This window comes from Propithecus coquereli, unplaced genomic scaffold (genome assembly GCF_000956105.1).
Source record: "Propithecus coquereli isolate 6110/MARCELLA unplaced genomic scaffold, Pcoq_1.0 Scaffold126, whole genome shotgun sequence".
Lineage (NCBI taxonomy): Eukaryota > Metazoa > Chordata > Mammalia > Primates > Indriidae > Propithecus > Propithecus coquereli.
Genome location: NW_012136747.1, coordinates 5,050,899 through 5,076,013, shown reverse-complemented (window position 1 = coordinate 5,076,013; position 25,115 = coordinate 5,050,899). Strand labels below are relative to the sequence as shown.

At 58.4% G+C, this 25,115-nt stretch overlaps 1 protein-coding gene across 3 annotated transcripts; it reads left to right on the top strand.

Annotated features, from left to right (window-relative positions):
* The first annotated feature begins 61 nt into the window (after positions 1-61).
* Positions 62-23,502, top strand: TRIOBP (TRIO and F-actin binding protein). 3 transcript variants are annotated; one of them, XM_012638019.1, is made up of 14 exons: positions 66-239; positions 5,437-5,493; positions 7,960-8,067; positions 8,198-8,287; positions 8,647-8,756; positions 10,288-10,813; positions 11,591-11,701; positions 17,248-17,395; positions 19,115-19,217; positions 19,764-19,923; positions 19,998-20,105; positions 21,394-21,480; positions 22,355-22,518; positions 23,190-23,502. In XM_012638019.1, the coding sequence occupies exons 1-13, from the start codon at positions 66-68 to the stop codon at positions 22,514-22,516; spliced, it is 1,944 nt and encodes a 647-aa protein (XP_012493473.1). In that variant the 3' UTR covers positions 22,517-22,518; positions 23,190-23,502. The 3 variants fall into 3 exon arrangements, with proteins under 3 accessions (XP_012493474.1, XP_012493473.1, XP_012493475.1); XM_012638021.1 differs by lacking the exons at positions 17,248-17,395; positions 19,115-19,217; positions 19,764-19,923; ... (2 more) ...; positions 22,355-22,518; positions 23,190-23,502 and adding exons at positions 11,851-11,992; positions 12,116-12,147; XM_012638020.1 differs by lacking the exons at positions 17,248-17,395; positions 19,115-19,217; positions 19,764-19,923; ... (2 more) ...; positions 22,355-22,518; positions 23,190-23,502 and adding an exon at positions 11,851-12,411 and having other exon boundaries at positions 62-239.
* The last annotated feature ends 1,613 nt before the right edge of the window (positions 23,503-25,115 follow it).

Here is a 25,115-nt window from a genome sequence, read left to right as displayed (position 1 = left end):
CTTCCCCGCCGCCCATTGGCCCGCCCGGGTCCTCCCAGGAAGTTTGAAAAAAAAAAAAAAGTTTTATGGGCGGATGGAAGGGGCCGGGGCAGCGCCGGGGAAGGGAAGGGCCGGAGGAGCGGCGGCGGGCGGCCGAGAGGGGCGGCGGCGGCGGGGTGGCCGCGCCGCGGAGCCCGGCTCGAGAGCCCCTCGCACCTCGCTGCCTCCTGCTCCCGCCGCCCCGGGGCGCCGCCATGACGGTGAGTGCCCCCGGCAGCCCTCCGCGCCCCGCCGAGGCAGGGCCGAGCCGCCCCCTCCCGGCAGCCCCCTCCTCACTTCCCGATGCCGAGGGTGGTCTTGGCCGGAAGACGGGGCGACCTCAGAGGCTCGGGCCGGCCAGACCTGCCTCACCTTCCCCGCGGCCGCCACCTCACCTTCCCTCACCGACTTGCCCCTAGGAACCCAGGCGACCCCCAAGAGATGAGAACTGCCCGTCCTGGGCACCACCCCCTCCTTCTGGCCCCCGTCCTGGGTGGATTCGGGCCGACCCTTTCCCACCTCCCCTCCAGTCCTCTAGGGAAGACCTGATCCCCTCAAACTGCCAGGAGCTCCTGGGGCTCCCAGGGCTCCGCGGCGCGGGAGGAGCGGACATGGGCCTGGCCTGGGGCTGAGGTCTCGCCTGGGGCTGGGAACAGGCGCTCCGTGGCTCCGATGGGTCTCGCAGACCCGGGCCTGGGAAGGGTGGCCGCCTGTGTGGGCGCTGGCCCGAGGTTGGGTGAATGAGAAAGGGCGGGACCGCCCCACCCCGTGATCTGGGAGCCCATCCTGGGACGTCTGAAGCGCGGGATACCATGTCCGCCCGGGCTTACCCCCTCTCAGCAGCGCTGGGGCCTTGGGTGGGGCAGGCCTGCGATGTCAGGGGTTTGCCTTTCTTATGGGGGTGAGCTTTGCCCAAGTTCTATCAATTCCTGTGCCTTAATTATCATATTGAGCCTCTCAGCTGAGTTCGCTGTACTCCCCATTTCACAGCAGGATAAACTGAGGTGTGGGGAGAGGCATTGGTGAGTTCCCTGAGGTCACCCCAAGTGTAAGGGAAGGAGTAGCCCCTTTCTAGGTCAGTCCGGCCCCCTGACCATGATGTTCTGGAAGGGAGGGGAGGGGTGGGGCTGCTTTTGATTTCTGGCCAGAGCCTTAGGGAGGCTCTGACAGCCTTGTGGCCCTCCTGGGGGGAGGATGAGCTGGCTGTGTGTGCACATGTGCGTCCTACTTCAAGTAGAGACCCTGATGAGGAGTGGGCTGGGCTGCTGGGGGGCGTGGCCCTCAGGGCCCCTGCCCTGTGAGTGTGATGGCCTGGCCTCTGCGCTGGACTTCCTCAGCCTCCGCACATCCTGCCACCTCCCTGCTGGCCCTTCCTGTCGTCAGCAGCCTCCCCTTCCCTGTCAGGAGCAAGAGGGATGTGGGGGGGGAGGAGCTGAGTCAGTGTCCTGAGGCCAGGAGGAGGGTGTTTGCTTTGCCCACTGGGTGCCTGCCAGGCCCTGAACTGGGTGCTTCACGTTACCACATTTGATCCTTTAAGGTTGGTGGTAACATCCCCATCAAACAGATGAGGAAACCAAGGTGCAGAGAAGTGAAGTAACATGCCGCAGGTGATGTAGTTCGTCCCTAGCTGAGCCAGAATTTATATCCAGGTCTGTCCCAGTTCTCATTCCTGGGAGAGATAAGACATGTACGCAGTTGCCTCTCCTGGTGCAGTGTGTGCAGTAGGGTAAGGCTGCTGGAAGCAGCGTGTGGGGTGCTTGGAGGAGGGACAACACATCCCTGCTGGTGGGAAGAGGGCTTCCCAAGGAAGGTCCCCCTGTGATTGTAGGACCTCATCAGGTGGAGGTGGCCTGGGGAGGAGCCAGCAGTGTGGACCGAGGCTGGTGGTTATGTTTGGGGAATGGTGACAGCATAGAGAGGGGGCAGGGAAGGAGGGGCTCAAAGCTCGGGAAAGCAGCATGGGCTTTGGTCAGGGGCAGTGGGGAGCCTCGAAAGGTTTTGGAGCAGAAGAGGCTCATGATCACCACTAACAGTCTTCACTGGGGCTGGGCACAGTGGCTCACGCCTGTAATGCTAGCACTTCGGTGGGCCAAGACCGGAGGATCACTTGAGGTCAGAAGTTTGAGACCAGCCTAAGCAAAAGCGAGACTTCGTCTGTATAAAAAATGGAAAAATCAGCTGGGTGTGGCGGCGCGTCCTGTAGTCCCAGATACTCAGGAGGCAGGAGGATCACTTGAGCTCAAGAGTTTGAGGTTGCAGTGAGCTGTGATGACACCACTGCACTCTAGGCCAGGTGATAGAGCGAGACCCTGTCTCAAAAAACCAAAAACCAAAAAAACAATAAGGCTCACTGGATTCACTTTGGCCTCCATTCAGACCTGAGCCTGCTCCAAGCTGGTGTTCCTCCTATACACCCTCTTCCTCTCCCCGGCCCTCTCCATGACCCCATGCCCTGGGCTCAGGGGTCTGTACAGAGCAGTGGCACAGGTGTGTGAGTGGGTGACTGGTGATGCTGGGGCTGGGCCTGGAGTCAGGATCCTCTTCCCCACTTTGCCTTAGCCTGGGTGCAGCTTTGCCCCGGAGCCGCGTTCCCCAGCCACTGCCTGGCGTCAAATTATATACCTGCTCACTTGTTTACTGTCTGTCTCTCCTAAGATCCACCAGGAAGGGGCCACAGCTCTCATTTGCAGCTGATTTCCTGGCCTAGAATAGTGCCTGTTGCTTTTTTTAAAAGTTCTTTTTTTCCACAAAGACTCCTTGAGCCCCCTGTCTGTTCCTGGTCCTGGGGGGTGAACAGCGCATGTTCTCGACTTTGCGTGGCGACTAGTCTAGCCTGCGAGGGATAAATAAACGGCCTCCAGATAATCAGGGATGTTGCAGAGGCCTCCCCAGGGGGCTGTGGGAGAGCATCACAGGGGCAGCTAGTGGTGTGGTGTGTGGTACACACTGGGAAGGGGACCTCAGAGGTGGCAATTAAGCTGGTCTTAAGGCCTGCGCAGGGTTTCAGGCAGAGGACATGGGCATGTGTGAAGGGCTGGGAGTCCTGGCGTACTGGGGATCCGCAAGGCCTGTACGGTGGTACAAATGGGGGGCCCCTCAGCAAGGAGAGGCCAGGCTGGAAGAGTGCTTTGCAGCTGTTGTGCCACCCCGAAGCAGCTGGACTTTGTTTTGAAGCCACCTGGAGCCATCCCTAGAGATTTTAAGCAGGCTTGCGATGCTAGGCCTTTTTGAGTGAGTCCCCTTGGCAGAATGTGCTTAGCAGGGCTGTGTCTGTGGTCCAGGCAGGAGGCAGGACTGGCCTTGGCCAAGGTGGGGGCGCCGGGCTGTGAGAAGCTGTCAGTGCTCCTGACAGGAAGGAGGATAAGCTGAGGCTCCTGCAGCTGGCAGAGAGGCCGGCGGAGCAGCCATGTGTGAGGTTACCAGACCTTTCCACCCTGGGGCAGGTTTCCCTGCGGTGGGGAGGGGGACAGGGGGTTTTAAAAACTCAATGGCGGGCCTCCTCTCCCCAAGGTTGCTGTGCCATGTTGTGCCTGACATGGCATGTGGTACCTGTACTTGCCTCTGGAGGGTCACCAGGCTTCTCCGTGTATAGGCACATTCAGTCCTCTCAGAAAGCTTGGGGGAGAGCAGGACACCCCCCTCATTTGCCACATCAGGCAGCCAGGGCTTAGAAAGGGGCTGTGTGACTTAGGAAGGTCACGGCGACTCCACTTCCCAGGCAGCCCCTAGGGTCCCAGCCTGTCAGTCGGGTGGGGAGTCCTTGGCTAGCCTCTTGGAGCCTGTGGCTGCTGTCCCAGCACTGGCCCAGTCTGACTGGCCTGCCCTGCTTGGCCCCCCCAGTGATGCCAGCTTCATGGGCCCAGGAAGCTGGGGTGGGGGGACTGCCCCCAAAATACAGGAGTTTAGATCAGGGAGGTAAAAGAGGGTAGCTATTTATTCAGCAAGTTTTCCCTGATGCCTGCTGTGCTAGGCCCCATTCTAGGCCCTGGGGCCACGGGAGGTCCCAGACTGAAGAGAAGTGGAGCAAGGTGTGGTCATCAGTCTTCTGTCTTAGCTTGGGACCACTCTGGGCAGCTTCTGTCCCAGGCAGGAGACTGGGTGGGTAGGACATAGAGCAGCCAGGATGAGTACAGCCCCAGGTTTCCCAGCTCTGAGCAGAGCCTGTGTCCCCTCCCTCAGACAGGTATGCAGAGAGGGGTTGAGATGCAGTGGGTAGGGGTGAGGCTGCCAGCCTGCTGACATCCCCCGACCATGGCTGTGGATGGTTCTGGATCCACAGCAGCCCAAGCCCCTCTTGGTCCACTTCCTCCACCTGAGAAAGGACTCCCCGGGAGGAGGGCGGGTCAGGAGAGGTGGCTAGGTCAGGTGGCTCTGGTTTCCAGCTGCCGCTGTCACTGCCCACCCCACTGAGCCATGCCACCGGCTCCCTCCATGCAACCAGACACCTTGGCCTGGTGAGGCCGTGATGTAGGTGCTGATAGGTGGGCTCAGAGCCATGGCAACAGGTGGCCGCCTCTTCCTTGCCCGTCAGCCTGGCCCGCCCTGCTCTCCTCCTTACCACTGGGCAGGAGCTGACACCACAGAGGAACCAGGACCTAGATGAGAGAGGTCTCCCCAGCAGGCAGGGATGGTGGCTGGCACCCACCAGATGGACATGGTCAGGAAAATGCCAAGATGAGCAGCTTCTTCATCTAGGCCTGGGCGGGGGTGCCTGGCACAGGCCCCCGTGGAACATGCTGCAGCTGGGACCCCCCAGGCCCCAGCGCTGTGTTCCCCCGGGCAGCACCCGGAAGGTAGGGCTTGCTGTGACTGAGGTGCCATTGCCCTGGCCTTCCCAAAGTGATCTAGGGTGGTCCAAGGGCTTCTGACCCCAGCCTGGGACTGGCTCTACCTTCCAGGGTCTCCAGGAGATGAGAGAAGGGTGGGACTGGTTGGACCACAGGCGGGTAAGTGGGTCGGGGTGGGCAGGAGCAGTAGGCACGTTCCTAGCAGGCTGCCTGGGCTGCGTCAGAGAGAGGAGCTGGATGGTTTGCTCAGTCCTGCTGGGCTGGGCTGTTCTCTGGGCTTTCTGGGGCTCTCTTTGTAGGCAGAATTCCCCCAGCCGCCTGTCTCCCACTCTCGGATGAGTGGGTGGGCTGGTGGGGAAGCTTGGCTATCTGTGGTGTATATGTCAGCCACCCAGCGCTCACGGCTCCCAGAGAATGCTGGATTTTGGGGAAAGGGGCCCAGGCTGCCTCAGTGGCTAGGTAGCCTGCTTGGTTTGGGGGGGGTCACCTGGGTCCCCCGCCCTCAGGACTGGCTTCCCAGGACCTCAGTCCTGCAGGACTTGGGGGCAGGATGGGTACAGCATGCCTTCCTCTCCAGCCCCAGTTGGCTTCCTGCTGGGCCTGACTCATCTGCCTCCTCATCTCCCTGCAGCCCGATCTGCTCAACTTCAAGAAGGGATGGATGTCGATCTTGGACGAGCCTGGAGAGGTAGGAGGGCCGAGGAGGAAGTGGGAGGAGACTGGTTTGTGCCGCTGTGGGGCCCTCAAGGACAGCCCAGGAGGCTGAGCTGTCCCCTGGCATGACCAGCCTGCTAGAGACCCTGGCCTCTGGCTGTGGGGGTGGGTCCAAGGTGGGGGCAGAGGCTGCCGGCCATCTCTGTGCCTCCTGGAGCAGTCTGCTGTGTGTGAAAGTGACACACACCGCAGGAGTGGAGGCCACCTGGCACCTAGCCCCTCACGCCCTGTGCCCCACCCCCTGCTCTCACCAAAGACCTTTTGGCCATCGCACCTCAGGGTGACCTTGGCTGGGAGTCGAGGGTCTGGGCAGAAGGGCTCACGGAGATTGGCTGTCACACGCAGATTCCCAAACACTCAGCCACAGGGCTGGGGCTCAGCAACTCAGGGCCCTGCTGGCTGAGTCAGAGCCTCCTCTAGGCCTCAGTGGCCACGTCTGTGACATGGGCACAATGGGTAGTGATGACTGTTTCCAAAGTGGATAACAAGGTCACAGAGATCAAGCATAGAAAAGGTCCCACACAGCCCTTGGCACCTACTGACCTTCCCCTTCCTCTGATATATCTGCCCTTGGAACCAGAAGGGACAGTGGCTGTTTCACTAGCTCTGCTCTTTCGGCGGCCAGGCTGGAGCCTGGAAGCTGGAGCTGGCTCCTTGCCCACCCTGCCTGGGAGGGGACGTCTCCCCACCCCAGCCCTGCATGCGCCTGTGGCTCGGGTCTGCATGCGGCCCGCATGCCGGGGAGGGCTCAGAGCCAAAGGGAATCTCATTGTGTTTCCGGCCCACATGTTTGATTCCCTGCAGCCCACAGCCTTCCATACCCGCTGGCTGCCACCCGTCCGCCGGTGGCTGCTGTCCAGGCTCACACAAGGCCTGGCACCCTGCCAGTGACCCCTTCCCGGCCTCCCCACCCAGGGTCCCCAGAGGGCAGAGGGATTATGGGCCCCACCCAGAACTGGCCGCTACTCAGCCTCTCTCACAGGGTTTTGGAATGTCCAAGCTGGAAGGGCCTTGGGAGTTCAGCCAGTCCCCCCACTTGGTGCACAGGCGGGAGACAGGCCCACGAGGTGTCCGTGTCTTCCAGGCTCAGCAGCACCTTGGGCAGACCCAGGTCTAGAACTCAGGGTGCCTGAGGCCCATGGAGCTCCATCCACCTCCATCCCAGGTAGTCATAGACTAGGCCTGGAAGGGCCAAAGAAATGATTTGGCATAGAAGCCCTGCCCTGCTTTACAGTGGAGGTCCCCAGCAGCACGCCGTCCACTCGGCGAGAGCAGAATGGTGCTAAGAGGACCAGCCTCCTAGAAAAGACCCCAAAACCTGGCATCCCTCCCTATGCCAAGTGCCATGAGAGACACACAAGGGGGGGTTAGGCACTTCTAACCTCAGCAGAAGGTTTAGGGACTTCTTAGTAGCCCTACTTTCTAGGTCAAAAGACTGAAGCTCAGAGAAGTGGAGACACTTGCCTAAAGGCACACAGTAACAAGGGAGCCGCTGAAACCCAGGCCTCTTGGGTGCTAAAACCTTGTTTCTCAGGGGAAGCGGTGTGGAAAGAAGTAGAAAGTGTCATCCTTGTACACCCTTGAGATCTTACCATCTTCTTGAGGAAAGAAAGCTGAGTACTTGAAGCAACAAACATTGTGGACAGGGCTTGGTGTGGGGAACCCCGGGAGGGCAGGAAACTGGGTGACATGCACAGACCCTGGCATTGGGCGGACCTCGACTTGTGTTCCAGTGGAGTGACCAGAGCCCAGAGGTGGGGTGAGCTTGGGGTAATATCAGGCTCTTCTGGTGCCCCCACCCCTTTCCTACGTGTCCCGCCAACCCAACCCCAGCTGGAGCAGAGAGAGGCACTGCAGAAAGGTGCCCAAATCGCAGATCGTAAGGGTGCGCATTAGCGCGTCCTCACCTGCTGCGTGTGTGGGTGACTACGCAGATGAGGAAACAGAAACAGACCGTGCCCAGCACACAGACGCCTACTCCGGGCCTCCTTCCAGTCCTGCTCTCTGGGAGCCCTTCATTCTTGACCATTGTGGAGATCCAGGGGGCATATGGAAAAAGACTTGCGATGTTCTGGTCCCACTCAGTCCCTGACTTGCTAGGCAGGTGGCCTTACGCAGGTCACGACCCCTCCCTGATCTGTGCTGCGCAGGGTGGCCTGAGGAGCCGTGGCGATCTTCAGGAAGGGTGGGGAGCATCAGTAAATCAGAGAAGGGCTCCAAGAAGGAAAGGGAGTTGTGGTTATGGAGGAGAAGCCTACCCATTTCACAGATGCTGCCCCTGAGGCTCAGAGAGGAAATGGAGGGGCCAGGCCTCAGATTTGGGTTTTCTGACCCTAAACTGCCGCCCCGCCCCTACTATGTGCAGAATGGTCAGCCTGGCAGTGCCCAGGACACCTGCAGAAGTGCACACACGGGCTCTTTCATTCTTCCCTCCCTGCAGCCTCCCTCCCCCTCGCTCACCAGCACCTCTGCTTCGCAGTGGAAGAAGCATTGGTTTGTGCTGACGGATTCGAGCCTTAAGTATTACAGAGACTCCACCGCTGAGGAGGTGAGACGTCGGGGACCTCTCCCCATAAGGTGCTGATGGAGCCCGAGAAGGGGCTGGGGTGGCCTGGCTGGGGTCTGTGGAGTGGGTCTTCCAGGGCCCACACAGACCACAGTGGGTGCTCCTGCTCTAGGCCGATGAGCTGGATGGCGAGATCGACCTGCGTTCCTGCACGGACGTCACTGAGTATGCGGTGCAGCGCAACTATGGCTTCCAGATCCACGTGAGGCTGGGTGCAGGGGGCATGGAGGGCGATGGTGGGGGACAGCATATCTGGAGGCCCCCGAGGGGGTTTTGGTGTTGAATGGGGCTCACCATTGAGACTGGCACCCTGTTGCTCATTTACCAGAGACTCTGTGCTCAGAGCCAGTCAGAAGCTCCAGTGCCAACATTAGCTTATCCGGGGAGCTGTTGGGGCTTTCCCCAGGCTGATGGAAGGGAGTTTTGTGCCCCCTGCCTGCTCTAGACTCAAGACCTTAGATAACTTCCTGGGAAGGAAGGGCCACCCTCCCTGGGGTCCACGGTGGGGAGAGAGCCATGCGGCTGGTCATGTGGCAACCTACCCATGGGGTGGACTTACAGACCAAGGACGCTGTCTATACCTTGTCGGCCATGACCTCAGGCATCCGGCGGAACTGGATCGAGGCTCTGAGGAAGACTGTGCGTCCAGCTTCAGCCCCAGATGTCACCAAGTATGTGCTGAGCTGGACCAGGGCTTTGGGGGAGGCACTTACCTATGCATCCCTGGGTGGGGTTCTGGGCACTCACCTGAGGGCCCTGTGGCTATAACTTCTGGGCCTCAGTTTCTCTATCAACAAAATGGGAAGAGGGCAATGAGCATTCTTGGCATTCATGCAGAAATACATCGAGAATTTGAGGTTTGATCTGCCATGCCTCTATATCCCCCCACATCCTAGAAGACTGGGAAGGGGCCTTGGCTCCTTGGGCAAGATGCTCGTGGGTCAAAAGCCCCTGCTGGGTGGCTAGTCTGTCTCCGTGCCGTGGGGGCCACGCTAGTGTCAGGGAGAGGGCTTCCTAAGTAGTCTGGCCTTGGTAAACACTCCTCCTGGGGTGGGGAGCTCACTCCCTCTGGAGGCTGCCCTGGGTAGGGGGAGCAGGAGGGCTGAGTTACCTGTTGGCAGAGCCCCCACACGTGGAAACCCCAAGACGCCCGTGGGGACCTGGGACTCGTAGCTGCTGGACGGCAGACACAGAGCATGGTGTTGAAGTGGGTGAGCCAGAGGCCCCCAACCCAGCCACACCCTGGCTGTTCAGCCTTAGGCCAGTGGCTTGCCCGCCTGGGTTTCAGATTCCTCCTTTGTCACGTTGGCGTGTCATGTCTGTGCTTGTGCGAGGATGTGCCTGGAGCCCTTTGCAAACCCTGAAGTCCTGTGCAGTGGGACTTATTTAGTATATAGGCTCGGCTGCTTTAACAAAGAAGCCCCAGACACGATGGCTTAAACGAGACAGTTGTTTATTTCTTCCTCCAGGAAACAGTCCAGAGGTGTGCAGTCCAGGCCTGGTGGGGCAGCTCTGTGGCCCTCAGCTCACAGTGTGGCCAGAGGGGACTGCTTAGGTTCTCATGGAGTCCCAGCCCTTTAAAGGGAGCTGCCTGCCACGCCCACTGGGCAGAATGTAGTCATGTGGCCACACGTAGCTGCAGGGGATGCTGGGGAGTGTAGTTCTTGGCTAGGTGACCATGTACCCAGCAATGGCTGAGGAAGGAGAGGAGAACCGTCATAGTTGTTCATTCTTAGCAACTTGTGTTCTGTGCACCCAGAGGTCCCTGTCTTCACCTCCTCAGCAGTGACCGTGGGCATCCCCGCTATTCCACTGTGAGCCCCCTGAACCCAGGGCGCCGTCTCTGACACGTTTAACCCATTGATCACCTTTTGTAAAGGGCCTCCTGGTTGCTTTCCACATCCACCCACCTAGTTCTCATATCCACCCTGTGAGGTGTTCTTCCATATTACAGATGAGGAAACTGAGGCTCAGAGAGGGCAGGGGAAGCCAGATGCCCTGGTCCCTGTGCTGGTAGGTAGTGAAGCTGATATGTTCCCAGGGTCTACTAACGATGGAGCTTGAGTTCTCAACCTCTAGGTTGGGCTGCTTCCTTCCCGGGGTCTGTCCCCAGCCCCTGGTACCTGGACGGTGCTCCGGAAGTGCCCACTGTGGGGCTGATCAGGCAAGGTCCTGCCTGATGTGACTCTGCCGGTGCCCTAGGCTCTCGGACTGTAATAAGGAGAACACGCTGCACAGCTACGGCACCCAGAAGGGGCCCCTGAAGGCGGGGGAGCAGCGGGCGTGCTCTGAGATCATCGGCCGGGGCGGCCCTCGGAAGGCAGATGGGCAGCGGCAGTCCTTGGACTACGTGGAGCTCTCCCCGCTGACCCAGGGCTCCCCGCAGCGGGCCCGCACCCCGGCCCGCGCTCCTGACCGCCCTGCCAAGCAGGAGGAGCTGGAGCGGGACCTGGCCCAGCGCTCTGAGGAGCGGCGCAAGTGGTTTGAGGCCACAGACAGCAGGGCCTCCGAGGTTCCCGCTGGCGAGGGGCCACGCCGAGGCCTGGGCGCCCCCCTCACCGAGGACCAGCAGAGCCGGCTCAGCGAGGAGATCGAGAAGAAGTGGCAGGAGCTGGAGAAGCTGCCCCTGCGGGAGAACAAGCGGGTGCCACTCACTGCCCTGCTCAACCAAAGCCGCGGGGAGCGCCGGGGGCCCTCGAGTGACAGCCACGAGGCACTGGAAAAGGAGGTAGGTACAACAGCTGGCCTCTCTGGGAGCCCCTTTGCCCACCAGCACCCCTCCAATCCCTGCATTCATGCTCTGGCATTTGTCTTGTACACCTACAGTGATGGGGAGCTCAGCCCTGAGCCACTGTCTGGCACCTCAGACTCCTTTTTTTTTTTTTTATTTCAGCATATTATGGGGGTACAGATGTTTAGGTTATGTATGTTGCCCTTGCCCCCCACCTCAGACTCCTTTTGAACTTGAATCTTCTTCCCTGGACCTTGGTGTTTTGTTTTGTTCTTCCTAGTTCTGCCCTCAGCAGCCTCAGAGAAGGGAAAAGGGGAAGAGAAGGGAGAGACCATTTACTGTGCATCTCCTACATGCCAAGCCTTGTCCTAGGCCCTCTTTAGCTACGTTGACTCACGTACTCCTCACAGCAGTCCCGTGATCCTATAGGGTAGACCTCGTCACAGTTCTCCCAATGGGAAAACTGAGGCTCTAAGCTGTTTCCCCGGCCACCTACATAATGTGGTAAATACCTCTGACCGTGTTGTCTGTTCCCAGCCCTGTCTGTTCTTCTCTGGGCTGGGGCTCTCCCAGATCATTGACCTGGCCATCCGGGAAACAGCCAGCTCTGCACCAGGGCTGCTTGCCCTTCTCCAACCTGGGGCTGCTCCTAAGCATCCCGGGGAAGCTGGGCTTGCATCTGTGTGGCACTGGAAACCTGTGGGCCCTCACTGCCTGCCACCAGCCCCCTCCCCGCTTCCAGGCCCCCCCTGACCTGGCCTCCTCCCCTCACAGGTGCAGTCTCTTCGGGCCCAGTTGGAGGCATGGCGTCTCCGAGGGGAGGCTCCTCAGAACGCACCTAGATCCCTGGAGGATGGCCACATTCCCCCGGGCTACATCTCCCAGGTAAGGCTGAGGAGCTGTTTTGTGGGGAATGGGGGCAGGTTTCTGGTTGCTGTGTTACCATAAAACAGCTAAGTTTTTGGGAGCCCTTCCTGTGTGCTGGAACCTGTGTGAGGCATTGACATGCATCGTTTCATTTAATCTCCCCACAGCTGGTGGGCATGATCACTGTGCCCATTTTACAGGCAAGGCCACTGAGCTCTGAGAGGTTATGTGATTTGCCCGAGGTCACCCAGCCTGCAGGTGTCAGAGGTGGGATTTGAGCATGGGTCCAGCTGACTGCAGAGCCTGTGTGTGAGTCCCCGTGTGACACTCTGCACTTGGACCCTTTCCCCTGCACCACCCTGGGGAATTGGGGAGCCAGTGGTCCTGGGAGTTGCTCCCTAAACACAGGGAAATTCTGCTTATACCTGCCAGGGGCCCCAAACAAGGAGGTCTGCAGGACACGGGAGCTTCCAGTGGCCCTCAGGGAGCTCACCGCCTGCCTAGGACAGCGGTTCTCAACTGGGGTGATTTTGTCCCCCTGGGGACATTTGGCTATGTCTGGAAACACTTGGTTGTCACAACTGAGACAACTAGCTCTCTAGAAAAAATGTGTGTGTGTGTGTGTACACATATACTTAAATAAATTTATTATAAGTTTTGCTGATATAAAGGATGTTTAATACACAATTTATAACTTACAAATAAAAAATAATACTTTTTATTGTGAATTCGTATAGCAAATGGATCTTTCTGAGAATGCTTTCAATGGTTTTTCCATATTCCTGTATCCATAACTAGTTAAGAAACAGCTATAGCGCTAACACGTATACTGGTTGAGGTTTTTGTTTATGCCTATGAGTAAGATGAGAAGATGTGTGTTGAAACTTGGTCATTGTTGTGAGCAACTTCTTTGCTGAATCAAATAACAGTTTTCTATTGAGAAATTCCTGCAATTTTTTGTTCTATTTACAATGTAATGGTTATAGATATGACACACTTTTAAGTTTAATCTGCATTATTAGCATTTTTTCATCACTTGCTTAAGTCCAGGCAGTGAACAGAACAATAAATCAAGCTCTGATCTGTAACATTTACCAATTTCCATGGTGTAAATACTCCCAATTGCGTGGGTGTTGAGCTGTCAGCATGAAGTCCCCGAGCACGGACGTGGGAAGAAATGGCACATGATTCTATGGCATTTCCACCACACAGACACCATAGATGTGAATCACCTCAAGAACACATAGCATATAAAATTCAGTGAAATAATTAGGAAGTGAAACATTTTGAAATCTATTACTTTGGTTTTTTTTTTTTCCTCTCAAACTGCTGGCTCAAGCGATCCTCCTGCCTCAGCCTCCCAAGTAGCTGGGACTACAGGCATGAGCCACCATGGCCGGCTAATTTTTCTATATATTTTTAGTTGTCCAGCTAATTTCTTTCTGTTTTTAGTAGAGACGGGGTCTCGCTCTTGCTCAGGCTGGTCTCAAACTCCTGAGCTCAAAGGATCCTCCTACCTCGGCCTCCCAGAGTGCTAGGATTACAGGCGTGAGCCACCACGCCCAGCCTAAATTTAATTCTTAATATTGGCTGTGCATAACAACTGCTTCAAAAAGTTTATAAAAATTTAACAATCAGCTGTCTGCAGTCAGCAGCCTGAATGAGAAAAGAATGCTGGGATCTAGGCCCTGGGCAGGTGGAGCCTTCTAGAAGCTTCCAGGGGGAGATCACAGGAGGGGCTTTTGGGAAGGCTTCCTGAAAGATGGGTGCTGAGCTGAGCAGGGCATGTGTGTAGGGTGTTGGCTGGGGCGTGAGGTGGAAGGCCCAGGGCCTCCAATGCCAAGCTGAGTTAGAATCTCATTCCACAGACTTTAGGGGGTTTGGGATCTGACAGTGACATCAGGAAAGTGTTTAGGAGTGGAGGGGGGTGCTTAGGGCAAGGCCCAGGCAGAAGGAGCCAGGACAATAGTTGAAGGACAGTGGAACGTCATGGGGTCTGGAGGGAGAATTTAGGACTCCATCACTGGGACTGCAGGAGGCAGAGGGGTGCCCGCTGGGGCCCTGCAGCTGGGGCCGCCACACAAGGCCAGGGCCGGCTAGGGCTGAGGCAGATGGAGAGTTCAGCTGGAGGGAGATAGGGCAGGGGGGTTAAGGCCTGATGCTGGGGGTGAAGGAGGGGCCCAGTTGTCAACGCCTCCCCCGAGGCAGAGAGGGGGTTGGGCCCAATACCACAGCCTGAGGTGATGGGGAGATGTCAGAGGCCCCCAGCCAGGGGGCTTCCAGCTGTGCTGCCTCTGGGAAGCTCCCAGGGCTGCTTTCTGGGTGGTGGGGCTGGGTGGACCAGTCACACCCACCCGAGACCTGAGCAGCTCCCTCCTTGTCCACTTTACTCTCAGAACCCGCTTTAGATTTTCTCTGGGAAAGGTTTCTGCCGCTAAAGTGAGGTTTGCAAAGCACTGCTCTGGCTTCTCGGCTTACAGGTGGGGAGACTGAGGCCCAGAGAGGGGTGTGGTGTTTGAGCTGTAGGCAGGCCTGTGTCTGGAATCCAGGCTGCCTGGTGCCTAGGGGCCCCATGGGACGCTCCAAAGGCTGTCATTTCTCTGTTAGGTTGGGGGGCAGGGCAGGGGCAGCTGGGGGGTGGGAGGTGAGAAGGGAATAATCGGGAAGCAGAGCCGAAGACTGGGGTGTGGGAGTGACCCCAGATGCAGAGAGCGTCAGAGAAGAGGAGCTGAGTCATCTGTGTCCCCTCAGGCACAGGAGGAGGCAGCTGGAAACTCAGAGGACCTGGACAGGTGACAGCTGGGAGAGATTGCCCAGCAGCTATCTCAGGCTGGGTGGGCTCTTCTCTTTCAGGGTGGGGCGGGGGCTTGCCACTGCAGGACAGCTGTCGGGGGCTCTGGGGCTTTGCCTACTGGACTTCAGCGCCTCCTCCTTCACTCCTGTTGTAGTGGGGGCCATGTCAGAGGTGGCAGCCAGTATCAGGACACCTGGGGCACTCAGGAGGGTAGGTCAGAGAGCAGCGCCTGGCCTTCTAGGGGCCCTGCCTCGTGAGCTGGTTCCCCCTCCTGACATCAGCCCTGCACCTCTGTTAGGTACTGGGTCTGCCAGCCGGCCAGGCCCTTTGAAGAGCAGTAGCTCCTCCAAACCCCCCAATATTGCCAGGCTTAGCACAGGTACGTGGTGGCTGCCCTTCTCCCTCCCTGCGCACTTCAGGGACTGCCCGTGCCCAGGGGGCCTCAGGGGCTGCTCTTGTGAGGCCTGTTTCACAGATGCTGAGACGGAGCTCACAAAAGGCAGGAGCTTGTTCAGATTCACTCCCGAGGTGCAGCCTGGACTAGGACCTAGTCTGTGCGACTCCAAAGCCAAGTGTTTTGTCCTAAGTAGGGGGATATACAGAGGGCAGGTGCAGAGGCGCAGTGGGACAGACACCTTCGCTGGGAACTCCTGGCCCTTGCCCTCCCCCCAGGCTGGCCTGCTGGAGCTGTGGGGGACACAGGATCCCTCCTCTGGCCCTCTGTGCCTCAGTGTCTTCCCTGCCTCTCCCCCTTCCCTTTTTAATGACCTTAAGCAGTTTTTTTTTTTTTTGAGACAGAGTCTGGCTCTTTTGCCCTGGGTAGAGTGCTGTGGCGTCAGCCTAGCTCACAGCAACCTCAAACTCCTGGGCTCAAGCGATCCTCCTGCCTCAGCCTCCCAAGTAGCTGGGACTACAGGCATGCGCCACCATGCCCGGCTGATCTTTTCTATATATTTTTAGTTGTCCAGATAATTTCTTTCTATTTTTAGTAGAGACGGGGTCTCGCTCTTGCTCAGGCTGGTCTCGACTCCTAACCTTGACCGATCCACCCGCCTCAGCCTCCCAGAGTGCTAGGATTACAGGTGTGAGCCACCACGCCTGGCAGCAGTTTTTTAATTACATAAAAATATGTTTACATTTTCACAAATAATTCATACAAATTAAAAGGTTGGAAATGAACACATGCCCACTCCCTCTGCTGCAGGCTCCGCCCCAGGGGTCACCTTGGTGACCATGGCCACTTGTCTGTGTTTGTTTCCTGTGGCAGCTGCAACAAATTACCACAGCTGCATAAATAACACAGATCTATTACCTTACGATTTCGCAGGCTGGAAGCCTAACATGGCCCTGTCAGGCTATAGTCGAGGCATCGGCAGGGCCGCGTCCCTCTGCAGGCTGTGCCTGGGCTCCGCTTCCTTGCCTTCTGGTGGCCGCCCGCGTTCCTTGGCTCGTGGCCCCTTCCTTCATCTTGAGAGCCTGCAAAGGGGAAGTCCAGTCCTCCCTTCACACATCTCTCACCTTTCTTTCCTGGCCACACCTCCCTCAGACCCTTCCCTTCTGCCCTCTTCACCCACCTTTAAGGACCCTTGTGATGACCTTGGGCTCACTGGATAATCCAGGATAATCTCCTGCTTTTAAGGTCAGCTGATCAGCAAACTAATTCCCTCTGCAGCCAGAATTTCCCTTGGCCACACCGTGACACAGTGGCAGATTCCGGGGAGAAGGTGGCGTGGACGCCTGTGCGTTCACAGTCACACACTCGGATGTACAGCTCTGTGCGGTGTTCCCACGTTGGGGTCGCTCCGTATGTGTTGTCGGAAGCCAGTCATCACCTACCTTTCGGGCCTTTCCACAGCAGTCACACGGGCAGCTCTGTCTTTCAACAGCTGCCTGGGGCCTCTGTGAGGCCGCATCATTTATTTAAAGGTTCCCCGATAGGCATTTAGGTTGTTTCCAGTTTTCATCTGTTGCCATAGGGAATCCCCTTGTCCAGGAGTCTTTGTATACATGTGGCTTTCTGTGGCATCATTCCTAGGAGTGGAACTTCTAGGTCAAGGATGGGGTCATTAAAAATGCGATGATGCCGCCAAACTGCCCCCCACTCCACACACAGTCATGGTGGGCGCTCCCAGCAGTGGGTATTATCGGTCTTTTATATACTCGCCCATCTAGTCTTCTCTGCCCCATTTCCTATTGAGTCATCCATTCCAGCTCATTTACTGAGCACCTGCCCGAGTCGGGCCCTCACTGGGCTGGGTCAGATATTCCCTGTCCTCGGGGAACTTACGGTTTGGCGGAAGCAGAACCTTCGGAGGCAGGGAGGAGGCTGCCCAGAGACAGAGCTAAGAGAGGCATTGAAACTGGGCTGCAGGTGAAGCGAATAACCTGGGAAGGGAGAGTTGCCAAAGGAACATTCCAGGTAGTGGGAATAGCATGAGCTGACGCTCAGAGATGTGAACATGCTGTGAGTTGGTTTTTGTAACTATGAGGTTGCTTGGCAGACAAGGGCCGGGGATGGGTCCACAGGGTGGGCCGTGGGAGCAGGAACTTGACCCGACGGGATGGGGAGTCCCCCGAGGGCTTGAGGCCTGAGTCTCGGTGAGGTTTGTGGATGGGGAGCAGTGGGGGTGGGAGCGGGGGTGGGCCAGAGGTGCTGGGGTCCAGGGAGAGGTAAGGCGCCTGCCCCTGAGGCTTCTCGCCTGGAGGCTGGGAAGGGCCACTGTCCCAGGCAGCGGGGGCAGCCTGTGATTTCCTGGCCTCCGGCCCACAGGAGGCGTGTGAGCGCAGCCTGGCAGAGATGGAGTCCTCGCACCAGCAGGTGATGGAGGAGCTGCAGCGGCACCATGAGCGGGAGCTGCAGCGGCTGCAGCAGGAGAAGGAGTGGCTCCTGGCCGAGGAGACGGCGGCCACGGCCTCAGGTGTGGACCCTGCGGGTGCGGCACAGCGGGCTGGGCCACGAGCCTTCGTGCCGAGGCTCCTCCTTGCCGACCAGGGGAGGATTTTCAATAAGGGGCAGAGGTCTCAGTGCCGCATTTGGGGCAAGGGGTCAGGAGGAGGTTGGAAGCCCCCAGAACTGGCCTCTGGCCCTACTTAAAAAAGGGAAAACTGAGGCCTTAAAAGACTTCCTGCCACCATGGGTTGTGACTCCTCTCCTCAGGAGCCTGCAGCCACTGGGGAGCCTGCCTCAAGCCACACACTGGCCATGTGCTGGGGGAGAGCTACTGACCAGCAGCAGACCTGCCCTCCTGGGAGTACCGTCTCCCTGGCACACGGCCAGACCCTCGGGACAGTGGGGGGAAGGTGTGAGCACTGCCCAAGCCCACTGTGTGCCAGGTGCTGGGCCCACACGTTCCCCCGGGGGCACCCTTAGTCCTCGCAGCGCCCCAGGGAGTGGCCCCATTTTACAAATAAGGAAACAGGTGCTCGGAGAGGTTAGTGACTTGTCCCAGATGGCGCAGCTTAGAGGTGGTAGAGCTGGACTTGGAGCCCAAACATTGACTGCAAAGCCGTGCTTGGACCCCACCCTCTGCTCTCCCAAGCCAGCAACAGGAAATGCCTGAGATGGCAGACTGTTCCCACCCACCCTCTGTCCACTGCGCTGTGTGCCGGGAGCATCCTAGGCACCACCAGGGGGCTTGCAGAGTAACAGGAGTGGCAGACGGGGGTCACCTGATGTGGAGCTCACAGCCTGCTGGTGCTTTTGCCAAGTGCTCCACACACTCAAGCTGAGCCTTGGGGCCATGGGTTTTGCGTTTTAGGAAGACTGCCCAGCGCAGGCACCGTTTATTAGACACTCCATGGCCCGCAGCAGGGTCTGGGCTTTGCCCTGAAATCTAGCAGTGAAATTGATGAAGGTCACATTAGGGGGCAGAATAAAGCTCACAAGTAGCCTCATGTCCACTCAGGTCGGGGATTGCCTCCAAAAGAGTGATGAGAAACTTTCAGTGTTCGGAGCTTTGGGATTTTGAAATTGTGGATAAAACTCTGGATGAAGCTTGTTTAATCCTCACAACAACCTGTGTGGGTGTGAAGAAAGCCTCGGTTTTGGGGGGCTCACAGTCTGAGAAATAAGCCTGGCAGGAGCTAACGTTTGGGCATGTACTCTGAGCCACACCTTGTTCTAAGTGCTCCACGCACATCTTCCGATAACCCCGTGGAGGAAGGTGCTGTTGTTATCCCCATTTTCCACATAAGGGTCCTGAGGCACAAAGGGTTAACTCACCTGTGCAGAGTCACATAGATCTGTACTGACTGCAGAGCTCTTGACCACGAGGCTGGGTGAGGCAGATGGGCTTTGTCGAGAGCGCTCCAGGTCCTGCAGGGATGGTGCACTGTGAGGGTCTTACCCAGAGATCACTAGCAACCAGAGGTACCAGTGCTCACTGAGGTGTCTCCCCAGCAGGGTTCAGTAGACAAGATTATCCTCCCTCGATTGATAGGCTCAGAGAGGTTGAGCAACTTACCCAGAGCCACTCAGTTCATGACACAGCCTGGGCTGCTCTGGCTTCCTGGTCCAGTGCTCTTTGCACACCACTCCCTGGTCCTGTCCCCACTGGTACATGGGGAGTCTCAGAGGGGGTGCATCTTGGTGCTGCTGACCGCTCTCCAGTTTCTCTGCCTCTCTGCCCTGCTTCCAGCCATCGAAGCCATGAAGAAGGCCTACCAGGAAGAGCTGAGCCGGGAGCTGAGCAAAACACGGAGCCTCCAGCAGGGCCCGGATGGCCTCCGGAAGCAGCACCAGTAAGATGGCGCCTGGGCCCCACTGCCTATAATGAGTTGGGGAGCTTTCTTGAGGCCCCTTGGCAGAGGACTCATCACTTTGCCCTCAGCTGAGACCCCTCCTCCACTCTCATGGACAGCGAGGAGGGGTCTCAGAAACAGCGAGGCCTCAGCCAGACCCCCATAACAGTCCTCACAGATAGTTTTTCAGGCCCTTTCTTGTCCCGGCTAGTCCTGGCCTGTGCCCTGCTCTTCACCCCGCTAGGGTCCCCTAGAGCTGGGCTGCAGTGTCACTCTTGACCAGTAGGTGTCTCCCTGCCACTGAGCAGAGTTCTGGAATGTTGGCGCTGCAGGGGCTTTAGAGATGGCTCCTCCAAGCCACCCTCTCAGAGAGGAGGCACCTGCAGGCTAGAGAGACTCATTGATTCGCAGCCCCACAGCAGGCTGAAGGCAAAACTAGGGAAGGAACCCGAGCGTCCCGAGCGGCCTTGAGTCTGCCGTGACCCGACTCCAGGCTTGGCACGAGCAAGGGAGCCCATGCCGTCCTTCCCTCCTCCTCCGGGGCAGGTCAGATGTGGAGGCGCTGAAGCGGGAGCTGCAGGTACTGTCGGAGCAGTACTCCCAGAAGTGCCTGGAGATCGGCGCCCTGACGCGGCAGGCTGAGGAGCGTGAGCACACGCTGCGGCGCTGCCAGCAGGAGGGCCAGGAGCTGCTGCGCCACAACCAGGTGGGCCTGGCCCCGGGGAGGCCGGGGGCATGGGTGGGTCCCAGCATCCCTGCCTGACCATCTCACCGTCCCAGGAGCTGCATGTCCGCCTGTCGGAGGAGATCGACCGGCTGCGCAGCTTCATCGCTTCCCAGGGCAACGGCTGTGGGCGCAGCAACGAACGGAGCTCCTGCGAGCTGGAGGTGAGCACCCGCCCCTGTGCCAGGCAGCCCGGGGGTACTCGGGGCCTGGGGCTGTGGGCGAGCCCCTAACGGGCTGCATGTCACCTACAGCGGGAAGCACCCAGGTGCTGGGCCACCCAGCTAAGCCAGAACACCTGCCATGCGCCCAGCAACCAGAGTCCCACCCTCCCATCCGGGTCCTGTCACCTACCTTCTATGTGACTCGGGCATGTCACCCCCACTTTCTGAACCCTGGTAGCTCATCTGTAAAATGGCATTAGCACCTCCCTTACTGGGAGAAGTTGGACTGAGAAAATGGCGGAGGGGACGCCAGGATCACCCTAGTATTTTCTTTTATTTATTTATTTATTTATTTTTTTTGAGACAGAATCTCACTGTTGCCCGGGCTAGAGTGAGTGCTGTGGCGTCAGCCTAGCTCACAGCAACCTCAAACTCCTGGGCTCAAGCGATCCTCCTGCCTCAGCCTCCCGAGTAGCTGGGACTACAGGCATGCGCCACCATGCCCAACTAATTTTTTTTTCCTATAATATTTTTAGTTGTCCGATTAATTTCTTTCTAATTTTAGTAGAGACGGGGTCTCGCTCTTGCTCAGGCTGGTCTCGAACTCCTGAGCTCAAACAATCCACCAGCCTCGGCCTCCCAGAGTGCTAGGATTACAGGCGTGAGCCACCGCGCCCGGCCTCTTTTATTTTTTTAACAGACACTCACATCAGGCTTCGCTCGGTATCTAGAGCTTCTACAAGCCCTTTCTGTCTGTGCACCCACCAAATCTTCCTAACACCCCCACGCATTAGATGCTGTTACTATCCCCATTTCACAGTTGAGGAAACTTAAGACACAGGGTGGTCAGTACCTTACTGAGGGTCGCACAGCCGAGCTGGGATTTGAACCAGGCAGGCTGGCCCCAGTCCCAGCAAATCTGTCTCCCTTTCAGTCAAGTCAGCAACACCTGCCCCGCAGGGGGGGAGGCCCCTCCCGCTCTGGGTTAAGCAGGGCCACACACAGCCTCCTCTCAACCCCACTGTCCCCCGCCAAGGGCCTGGCACTGTGCGGGAGCTGCAGCAGCGCTGGCCGTAGGTGCCCGCTCGCGTGGTCTGCACGGGGGGTGGGGGAGGGAGGGAGGGCAAGGGAGAGGATCAGAAGGGCCTGCTGGAGGAGTCTGGCTCGGGAGGTAGGGGGTCTTGGTGCAGGCTGGGGGCTGCTTTCTAGGGGCTCGCGGTAGGAAGAAGCCAGGCCACGGGGCGCTGTGGGCCTCTGGCCCTGGGTCAGCCTGCCGCCGTGACCCCAGGTGCTGCTGCGAGTGAAGGAGAATGAACTTCAGTACCTGAAGAAGGAGGTGCAGTGCCTCCGGGACGAGCTGCAGACAATGCAGAAGGTAGGTCCCGGCTGCCAGGGCGGGGTGTCAGCAGGGCAGGGGCCTCCGGAGCCACCTGGATGTCCATCTTGTGAGCGTCTGTTCTGTGCAGGCACCCTCCTCGCCTCCGTACTTCTCAGGCTCTCTGGTGCCTCTCCCGTGAGGTGTCATCATCCGCCTTTACCGACCGGGAAACTGAGGCTAAGAAAGGGGAAGTGACTTGCCCAGGGCCACACTTGCTTTTATTTATGCAGCATTACTTAATTAATTTATTATTACTGAGCACCTACAGTGTGCCAGGCATGGTGCTAGGTGCTGGGGACATAGCCGTGAACAAAATAGACCAAAATCCCTGCCGTGCGGAGCTTGCATCCCAGGGAGGAATAAGCCATGTTGCCAGTAGTTGGAAGGGCCAGATTCAGGCCCCGGGCTGAGTCCGTGGGCTGCCCGGGCCACCCTTGGCTGCTGCGTTCCTGCACTGGCGCCCTCTGCCAGTTTGGGCCGGAAATGGGTGTGTCGGTAGCTCTGTGAGTGTGTGCGAGCTGGCACTGTGCACGCTGCGCTTGAAGAACGGGCAGCAGGAACTCACTGAAAGGTTGAGCACCGGGCCAGGCCGGCCTGCTTCTCATCCCGGCCACTCGCTGCCCTATGAACTTGGGCACGAGCTTCACCTCCGCTCTCAGCTCTCGAACGGGATGAAAGTGGCAGTGCAGCCTGTGTCCCTGGGTAGTACCAGGAGGGGTGTGCCAGTGCCGGGGCCACCTGGGGGCCACCTGAGGGGATGAAATGTGGGGGCTGCTCAGCTGGCTGGCCAGGAGCAGAGGAGGCATGTGCCAGGAGGGCAGGTGGGGAGGGGGTGTCATTGTGCCCTCATAGCCCCCTCCCCGCCCCTCAGGATAAGCGCTTCGCCTCGGGAAAGTACCAGGATGTCTACGTGGAGCTGAACCATATCAAGACGCGATCAGAGCGGGAGATCGAGCAGCTGAAGGAGCACCTGCGCCTCGCCATGGCTGCCCTGCAAGAGAAGGAGTCGATGCGCAACAGCCTGGCTGAGTAGAGGTGGGTGCCGGGGCGCGAGCCCGCCAGGGTGCTCGGGGTGAAGCCGAGGGGACCCCAGGCCTGGAGGTGTGAGCTCACAGCTCACCCACACCTGACTCAGTGGGCCACCTGGACCATGGCACTTCCTTCTCCTGGCCTCCATTTCCCTTCCTGTGAGTGGGACGATGGCACCAGCAACACGGGGTTGTCGGGGAGACCCAGCCAGACTGGGGCAGAGGCTGCCGATCAGCTTGAGCACGTTCCCTCGGAGGTGGGAGCGCAGCGCGGAGCGCAGCGCAGATCGCCAGCCTGACTCCGAATAGTTCCCGCCCCTCCTGGTGGCAGATCCAGGGGCACGTGGCTGAGCTCCCAGCGTTCCTCCCTCCGAGTGTCGCCCCTTAGACATCGCTCCTCAGGGCCGAGACTGTGCAATGGCGTCTCGCAGTTGTTCTTGATGTAGCAGGGCCTAAAGCGTTTGTCTTATGCCTCTCCTAATGCCACGTCCACCCAGAGTGTCCTTTTTCTGACAAGTCCTTGTGACTCCCTAAGGCGCATGAGCGAGGCCACCCTGTGGGCCAGGCTGTCTGGGGAGAAACCCAGAGGAGCAGACGTGGCTCCGCCGTCGGGGCTGGGAGGAGGTTAAGGACCCACTTGCCGGCTTGGCCACAGCCCGGCCCACCCTTGCCTTCCAGGTCCTCGTGGTCCACCCAGCTGCACACCCTCCAGCGCGAGAGGACCAGCGCCCTCCTTCCCTGCTGGATGGACGTCAGAAGCCAAGCTTTCCCCTACCCTCTGTGGGCCACACGTTCACTCACACCCACCACACACACACACACACACACAGACACACACACACACACGTATGTACACACGCACACACACACTCTGCGTATCTGAGCGCGCCCCTCGCACTGGGTCTTACCTTGCACCTTCTTCAGGATTTTATATGTGAAGAGATTTTTATATAGATTTTTTCCTTTTTTTTCCCCAAAACACTTTATACTTTAAAAAAAAAAGCAATTCCCAGTGGCCGTGTGCCTCCAACCCTGGCTCCCGCTCTGTCTCCAGCCACCTCCTGCTTGGGCTTCGGGGCTGGTGGCCTGTCCCCAAGGCTCTAGCAGGGGCCCAGGCAGCGGCCATGGTGGGTTGTCTCCGGTGGGGAGAGGCAGGGAGCCAGCCACCCTCTTCCTACCCTACCTCCTACTAACACTTCCGCCCTGAATGGACTCATACCCTGGGACTCTGGACAGAGGGACAGATGGACAGAGGGAGCCAGCAGCTGTACCGATGGCCCCACCTCTGAGGAAGGGGTGCTGGGCATGGAACTCCTGGAGCCACCCATGAAGGCACTTCTCTCCTGTCCCATGAACCTTCTTAACTTAATAAAATGTTGCAACAGCCCTGGTGTCCTGGATGGCTGGGCAGAACGAGCATGGAGATTGGGGTTTCTTAAAGTGGCTTCCACCCCCCACCAGCACCCCACCCTTCCTGAAGCAGTGGCATCAGGAGGGCGGGGTTGAGAATCTGGTTACCCCATGAGGCGAGGATGTTGATGGTGCAAGTGTGGCTTGCAGGCCGGCAGCAGCAGCAGGGAATGTGTTAGAAATATCAACGCCCCCCACCCGCCTACTGAATCAGAGTCTGCATTTGAACAGGGCCCCCAGTGATTCACATAAACCGGCTAATATTTTGTAGAGATGGAGTCTCTCTGTGTTGCCTTGAACTCCTGGCATCAAGCAATCCTCCCGATTCAGCCTCCTAAAGTGCTTGGATTACACGTGTGAGCCACCGCACCCAGCCGTCAGCCCTTTTCATTTGAGCCATTCTAATAGTGGGGAGGGTCACGTGGGGCTGGGAAGCGGCCGCATCCCACTGCTCCCAGAAGGCTGTGAGAACTGAGGAGACCCCGACCCAGCCTGCGGGCTGAAGAGTGCTTTGGGAAGCGGTGTTGAAATACGACTTTTCCAGATGGAAAGATCAGGAAGGGCGCTCAGCAGAGGCAGCAGCAGGAGCAAACGTCCTGTGACTATCCCTGGCGTATTTAGGGAAAACCCACAGGAGAGGGACCTCACGGAGAATGGGGAAGTGAATCCCATTCCCTTGCCAGTGATTGGTTCCGGAACGGAGGCGGGATGCCTTCCAGCCAGTGAGATGCGAGGGGAAGTCCTGGCTGGGGGCGGAAGGGGTCACTGGGGAAGGTCTTGCTTTTAAAAAGGGGCGGGAGGCGGGGAGGCCTCCCCTGGCCTTATTTCCATCTTGCCTCACGGGTATGCTGTGACTGGCAGAGCAGAAGGGAGGAAGAGCCAGGAACCCATCCAGTCACCCGGCCTTGGCGCTGCCCTGCTCGGGACTGCTTTTAGGAGGTTAGGAGCAGCTCGAAGCCACTCAGAGGTGGTGTCTTGCAGCTCTGGCGTCCAGAGAGTTGAGTCCAGAGCCTGCGCCCACCCTCACCATCTGTCAGTCCTCCTGGGCAGCCCTCGATCCCAGCCTCTGCCTCCATCCTGGCTCAGCCTGACGCGGGGTTCCCCATCTCACACCCGGGCTGTGGCAACATCCTTCTCGTTGGCCTCCCTCCCACCCCACGCCCTGCTCAGGGCTGCCTGGGGGAGCCGACAGCA

Coding starts and splice junctions, on each gene's coding strand:
- TRIOBP (XM_012638019.1), top strand. CDS start 66: ATGGGCGGATGGAAGGGGCCGGGGCAGCGCCGGGGAAGGGAAGGGCCG. Junction 11,702..17,247: donor CCCCGGGCTACATCTCCCAG/GTAAGGCTGAGG, acceptor TCCGGCCCACAG/GAGGCGTGTGAGCGCAGCCT. Junction 21,481..22,354: donor AGCTGCAGACAATGCAGAAG/GTAGGTCCCGGC, acceptor CCCGCCCCTCAG/GATAAGCGCTTCGCCTCGGG.